Source organism: Sinocyclocheilus grahami, unplaced genomic scaffold (genome assembly GCF_001515645.1).
Source record: "Sinocyclocheilus grahami isolate Dianchi unplaced genomic scaffold, SAMN03320097.WGS_v1.1 scaffold822.1, whole genome shotgun sequence".
NCBI lineage: Eukaryota > Metazoa > Chordata > Actinopteri > Cypriniformes > Cyprinidae > Sinocyclocheilus > Sinocyclocheilus grahami.
In genome coordinates, this window is record NW_015506001.1 from 519,326 (window position 1) to 526,883 (window position 7,558).

General features: G+C 37.2%; 1 protein-coding gene across 1 annotated transcript in view; it reads right to left on the reverse strand.

Annotated features, from left to right (window-relative positions):
• Positions 1–22: 22 nt before the first annotated feature.
• Positions 23–7,558, reverse strand: part of LOC107562420 (WD repeat-containing protein 26-like) — a 24,283-nt gene continuing 16,747 nt past the window's right edge. Inside the window, exons 8-14 of the mRNA XM_016247053.1 lie at positions 6,788–6,928; positions 6,597–6,716; positions 5,363–5,508; positions 5,184–5,262; positions 4,079–4,208; positions 3,798–3,992; positions 23–1,067 (exon numbers count right to left, since the gene is read on the reverse strand). Coding sequence (XP_016102539.1) covers positions 1,045–1,067; positions 3,798–3,992; positions 4,079–4,208; positions 5,184–5,262; positions 5,363–5,508; positions 6,597–6,716; positions 6,788–6,928 — 834 coding nt within the window. The 3' untranslated portion in view covers positions 23–1,044. The remainder of the gene's footprint in view (positions 1,068–3,797; positions 3,993–4,078; positions 4,209–5,183; positions 5,263–5,362; positions 5,509–6,596; positions 6,717–6,787; positions 6,929–7,558) is intronic.

The window sequence follows — 7,558 nt, forward strand, 5'->3', positions numbered from 1 at the left end:
GTCAAGATGCGATAATACGAGAAAACGAGACCAAAGAGGAGAAACGGTATGATGGAAACTGAACTCCGAAACATCTGGGAGTCCGTTCTGACGTACTTACCGTGACAAAATCCCTCGCCTCACACCGAGAGCATGAACATTCACTGTAAAAATGAGCTCAAGCCCAGCACGAACACCTAACGAAGGCAAAGTATGCACGCTGAAGGCCCGTATTTACATGTGGAACGTGACGTCGGCTCATTCGTGTGTCATTAGCATGCTGTGAATCTTAGCAAGCATAGCTTAGCTTGTCTTCACCCTGCTCATAAATCTTTCAAGAATAAAGAATAATCATCCATCACTTCCCGCTCTCAGAATAAAGAACCATAAGCAATGAAAAACAGTGGGGTCATGATTGGACTTTCTGAATCGAAACGAATATCTATCTGTTAAAAAATGCCTGTAAATTCAGTCATTTAAAATAGCTGTGAGGGAAACCAAAACAATATCTTATATCTCTGCTGGTGAAGACACTTACTTCCAAGCATACGAGGTGGCTAAAAGAAGTTCATGCTGAAAAATAAAGATATGATTTGTTCTCTCTCCGACACGTGTGAGAGTCTGAATTTTTTTTGTCCCCTCGCTGAGTGAATATTGTACAGAACACAAAGCAAGCCCGAGGCCTTGATTCATTCACAATAATAAATTAAAGTCGTAATAAATAATGATCGGAGTCATGTTTGTCCGTGTGTGGCTTCAGGAGGCAGTCGTCCACTCAGGATGCAGTGTAGGGAAGAGGGGGAGGGGCTTGAGCAGAGGAGGGGCGTGTCCTCGGCGAGGCGTGTAGCGTGTGCGCTTGCTGTCGCCACACGGATGTGAAGTCAGATGGTGAAGGGCAGCCGCCGGCTTCATGTGTCCCCAGCGTTGCGGGTGGGGTTGTGAAACCGCCAGGAAAAAGCATCCATCTGCCGTTAGATTTACTTCATTTCTCATTCTTCATTCACAAAGTCTATAGTGTGTCTCACTGTATATTTTCCAAAGTGGACATCTGCTCCAGAGTCAACATCAACTGTCCATGCTATAGCATTCTACAGGAGGAGAAGAGGAGCAGAGATGGAGACCAAAACCACAGCAACATTACCAACATTACGTTCAGCTCAGTTTAAATCCTGAATCTGAATGAAATGAGAAAGCTATAGTTAGGAGTTGTTAAGATTGCATATATAATATATACACATATGAGAGTCCAGATTTGACACCTATTTTGTGTTTTTTTAAATTAGCATATTAGCTAGCTGCTCCAGTTCAAAGGGTTAAAACACAAAAATTAAGTGTTTTTTGATTCCATATTGATTTTAGTTTGATCTAGTAGTTACAAAAACTTCTAAAGGAGTTTTTAAAGGGGTCATGAACTGAGAAATCAAAATTCCCTTCATCTTTTGACAGATAAGAGGTCACTGTGCTATAAAAACATCCTGTAAGTTTCAGAACTCAAAACTTTCTCATTAGTCTAAAAACAGCTTATAATGAAGCCAATCTGCCAAAACGACAAGTTGTGGAATGTGCCACTTTGTGATGTAATAGTGTGGCTAAGCCCCGCCTCCACAGAAGATCATCAGCGCCTGCTTCTACAGCACTGCCTGTTTAGCTCCGCCCCCCGAATCAAGGCAAACGCAGGTCTAAGCAGAAAATAGTCTGTTCTAAATAATGTTTTTTGATGTAAAAATCTTGACAACATTATAAGTGGACCCCAGAGAACAGTATAAAATAATAAACAAAGGCAGTTCATGACACCTTTAAAGATCTCAAGAAATGTTTTGACAAAAGTAATTTTCGTTCGTGTATCATTTCCTACTGAAACAGGAAGTCTAATCAGGTTTTTATGTTATAGTCTCTAGTTTGTCAAAGCCAACAAATCCATGATTTGCTACTTGCTAATTCCCATTCCTTTTTTTCACAGAGATTTTTAAGTCTTCATTAAAGCATTATAAGCCATAAAATAAGCCAATCAGCTATGAAGTAAATCACATTACAAACTTTGGTTTGTTACAAAAAAGGTATTATTGGTGTGTACTTAACTTTACAGAGGGAAAGAACTACAATACCATGAATCATTGTGAATGACAAATAAAGAAGTTGATTTTATAAATAAACAAAACATTTTACATTTACAGCTAAATATGCATATCTTCTAAATATGAAGCAGTTTGAGAATGCAGAGAGAGCTCTGCTCTGTGGGCATGGGCAGCTGCTAAAGAGTCTTTTTTAGTGTGATTTTCTTGTAATTCTCTGATTGCATTGTGAATGACAAATAAAGAAGTTGATTTTATAAATAAACAAAACATTTTACATTTACAGCTAAATATGCATTATCTTCTAAATATGAAGCAGTTTGAGAATGCAGAGAGAGCTCTGCTCTGTGGGCATGGGCAGCTGCTAAAGAGTCTTTTTTAGTGTGATTTTCTTGTAATTCTCTGATTAGTGAAGATGTATTTGTGCAGTATCATGGGTAATGTAGTTTTATCAGGTATTCCACTGTTGAGCACGAATGTGGTTGAAATAAGTTGACATGAAAATATGAAATAATGCGAACAGATGGCTTCAAAGAGCATCAGAAAGCATATACCATCGACTAACAACTTGGTAGCTCAGTTGGCCTGTCTTTCTTGGTTAAAAAAAAAGTTATTGTTAAAAATCAGGGGAAAATTTGTGGGATTTTAATTTTGCAGAAGATCAAGACTAAATTTAGAATGTATATATATCTGATGAAGTTGATGAATACACTAGCATATAGATGTTAGCCTCAAGCTAATTTTAATTTCATTGCATTTCAGTTTGTAATGAAAACAGACAATTTTCACTGGTAAAATGTCAGTATCATGACAATCCTACTTAATATTTATTAACTGCCACATTCTTCTGGCCTGTCTTTCTTGGTTAAAAAAAAAGTTATTGTTAAAAATCAGGGGAAAATTAGTGGGATTTTAATTTTGCAGAAGATCAAGACTAAATTTAGAATGTATATATATCTGATGAAGTTGATGAATACACTAGCATATAGATGTTAGCCTCAAGCTAATTTTAATTTCATTGCATTTCAGTTTGTAATGAAAACAGACAATTTTCACTGGTAAAATGTCAGTATCATGACAATCCTACTTAATATTTATTAACTGCCACATTCTTAATTATACATTTAAATTAAAATTTTTACATTTTTTTAAATGTCTATACAGTTTAAAGTTTAATTTATTTAGTTTTTGTTGTTTTTATTTCAGTTAAACTAAAGAAAATGGTTGCTGAAATAAAATAAGTTTACTTTTTTTTATATAAATAAAATGTTACTTCAGGCAACACTGTATTTCAAGTAATGGTTTTAGTTTTAGTTAAGTATAATAACCCCGCTGGGTAGTTGACGTTGCTTATCGATTTATTTATTTATTTATTTCAGATTTTTAAGTTGACTTTTTTTTTTTATGTTTTATTTGAATGTGTAAGGAAAACATTTTGAATCATTAATTACTATTTCATTCCATTTAGGTGTTTCAGCACATTTTTCATTTCGTTTTTTTTGCCTTCGCTAGTTCGTTTTAAATGACCCGGTGGTGAATTTTTCAAAGTAGTACAAATATAAATCTCTTACTCATTTGAGCTATATAGCTCATGTATAATAATTAGAAAATAATTGACAAAATGCTGTTTAACTGTGTTTTATAGTTTACCAGCAGAATATTTTTAGAAGGAGTTTAGAAATTTCATGTCAACTACCCGCTTACATCAAACTAGCAGCATTTTGACTGAGATGGGGGGGTTCATACCGGTGAGCCCCTCGGTCTCCTGGGAGTCCAGAAAGGGTGCGGGACCCCAGACCCTCACGGTACCGTCATCCGAGGCACTGGCCATGAGGCCCGGCAGTGCGGGGTTCCAGCTCACGCAGTTGACCGTGCGCGTGTGACCCGTCAGCTCGGCTATGGGCAGCTCGCTGCGCTTGTGCCAGATGTAAACTTTGTGGTCTAAGAGAGAACAGACAGATCACAAACCCCATCAGCTCTCTGCTGGATGCGTTCAGTCCGTTATACTGAGACGCAGACGTTCTCACCTTCACTGCCACTGGCGATAAAGTCTTCGTTGTAGCCGCCAAAACAGGAGTGGATGGTGTAGAAGCCCTGAGTCACGCCCTGGTACTTCCTGACTAACACCCGGTCCTGCAGGTCCCACAGATGAACCCCCTGCAGACAGGAACATACAGTGCTAAAACTGACTCACACCCTGACATAGTACTTTAACTGCGTGAGTAATAAGTCAAACATGGTAATTTGGTAACAGTTTACAAAAAGGTCCCATTAGTTAAGTGTTAAAGCATTAACAATGAGCAACTTGTTAAGGCCCGTTCCGCCAAGGACTATGACTATAACGATAACAATAAAGATACAGTTTTAAAAATCATTCCAATTGAAAAAGAATAGCAACGATAACGACACGGCGGAATAATATTGGAATCGCTTTCACAACAATATCTTTCCAGCTGATAAATGATAAAAACACTGACAGCCAATCAGAATCCACCGTGCTTTAAAGAGCGCGAGAATTTAATGCGGCAGAAAAAAACAGAACGATATTGTGCACTGGTATCATTATAGTTATCTTTAGAGTTATTGTTCTTGCTGTGAATGGGCCTTTGCACTAGTTACTAGTTAATAACAAAACAACAGTTTATTGTTTAGTTCAATTCAACTTTATTAATTAATTAGCTACATGTACTTACTATGGGATTAGGGTTAGGTTTAGTGTTAGTTGCATGTAATTATGCATAATTTACTGGTATTACTATAGTGCCTACATGTGTAACGGACATCGTAAAATAGTGTTATTGTAAGTTTACTTTAGCTCAGGTCCATTAATTAATATGAACAAATACAACTGATATTGTATTTGTTGATGCTGTCATTTTGAGTGTTTCTGCATGACGTTGCAGCTGTCAGAACTCTCAGAAAATTCTAAGTTTACAAGATTCTAATTTGAATTCTAAGAGGATGTCAGCACTTTTTACAAGTCGAAATTATAATTACGGTGATTCTAACATGGCCTGAACACACACAACTTCTTGGAATCACACCCTAATCTCAGATTGTTCATAACAAATTAAAAAGTCTGGCATCAGTACAAAAAAAACCCAGCCCATCCAGCCGTGTTTTCATACTCACCTGAGTGGCGACATTTAGCAGAGCTAATCTTCCGTTCTTTGACACGGTAAAGGACATTATCGGATGGTCCTCTTGAACTCTGTGAGAGACGACAACCAAACTCAAACCAACACATCCACATAACCCCTACACACAGAAGATATAACAGGATCGAGCAGTGACAAATGCAGTCGACATACATGTTCCTGTCGGTCAGATCTTCAAAGTTATATCCACGGATGCGCTGGTGTGTATCAGAGGCCAGCACTGTCCTGCCGTCATTCAGACACCACAGACACTGAACACGAACACCCTCCCAGGAGTCCAGCAGGTTTCCGTCCAGATCCTGACCGATAACATTAACACACCCTCATTCACCATCACTTATCAATGTGTGCCTTAAACGGTCACTACACACATAAAACAGAAGCTATTCAAAATATTGTATGTGAACAGGCCTGGATTATATTTCACTCCAAAAATATATATACACTTACTGTTCAAAAGGTTCGGGTCAGTAAGATCTTTTTTTTTTTTTCTTCAGCCAAGGATGCATTAAACTGATGAAAAGTGACCGTAAAGACATTTAGAATGTTACAAAGATTTCTATTTCAAATAAATGCTGTTCTTTTGAACTTTTAAGAATCCTGAAAATAAACTGTATCACGGTTTCCACAAAAATATGAAGCAGCACAACTGTTTTCAACATTGATAATAATAAATCAGATGATTTCTGAAGGATCATGTGACACTGAAGACTGGAGTAATGATGCTGAAAATACAGCTTTGATCACAGAAATAAATTACACTTTACTATATTCACATAGAAAACTTATATTAAATGATTGATAATATTTCACAATATTACTGTTCTTTCTGTATTTTGATTCATTAAATGCAGGCTTGCGGAGCATAAAAAATTATTTCAAAATCTTACAAACCCCAAACTTTTGAACAACAGTGTATTTTTTGTACATTTTTATTTATATGTATATATATATATATATATGTCTATTTAATTATATTTCATTTTTAATGAATTTTGACATTATTTTCACGATAATTAAGCACACTTCCACACAAATTCTCATTACTTTAATGTGAAAAAAATATTTTTTCACTTTTTTTTTTTTCATTTCAAAAAGTGTAAGTATATATCATGGTTGCATTGGGTTTTATTGAATTTAATGTAAACCGTTTTTTACAATAATACTAATAAAAAACAGTGTGTTTGATTAATAATTAGGAAGACATTGTGCATTAAAAAGTAAATACAGTTACTACCAAAGCCCAATACTCTACCTAATGCAAAATCAATTAACATTCAATATGATTTCTAACTTTTGATGTCGGGCTGAAATATGCCCTGGACATTTGCTAACGAGATTCACCCAATTATATCCGAGAACACTGTAACTGTACAGCGGCACTTACACACTGGTAGAACTGGCCTCTCTGACCTCCGGTAACGAAACGCTTGCCGTCTGGATTCCAGGCCACGCTGGTCAAGCTGTCCTCATGGGACTGGCTCATTTTGGTTCTCAGTTCCCCTGTCTGGAGGAGCAGAGCGGCGGATTAAACCGAGACGAGCCGGTGGAAGGAATCTGAGCGGGCGAGACCCTCACCTGCACGTTCCACAGCCAGAGCTCGGAGCAGTCGTCCGGGCCGCACGCTATCAGATACGTGTCGTCGGGGCTCCAGGCCAGATAGGAAACCCCATAGGCATGACCCTCCAACGTCTTCAGCTGCTTGAGCTGGTGAGAGTCCTGTCAAAACATCTGACCATCAGACTCTTGGCTCGTGAGCGCAATGCTGCACTATTTCCAGTGCTGGGTAGTAACTGATTAATCTGCATTACGTAATCAGATTCCAAAAATGAATTACTTGTAATTAGATTATATTACATTTTAAAATACTCGTAATCAGACTACAGATTACATGCTTATATTATTCACACAACAGCAATATATTATACATAATTGATTGAGTCTCACAAATTCTTGTTTTTCATCTTTTAAATGTTCACCTAATATATCTACTTGAAGTCTCCTTGAGATTTTAAGGTATTTTAATAGTTCAGTAACACATTTGCATGTTCACGATTCTCTGACTTTATTAAAGGGGTCATATGATGTTGCTAAAAAGAACATTATTTGGTGTATTTGGTGTAATGAAATGTGTTTATGCGGTTTAAGGTAAAAAAACACATTATTTTCCACATACTGTACATTATTGTTTCTCCTCTATGCCCCGCCTTTTTGAAACGCGTAATTTTTACAAAGCTCATCGGTCTGAAAAGCGAGGTGTGCTGTGATTGGCCAGCTGTAGAGTGCGTTGTGATTGGCCGAATACCTCAAGCGTGTGACGGAAATGTTACGCCCCTCACCATACTGTGA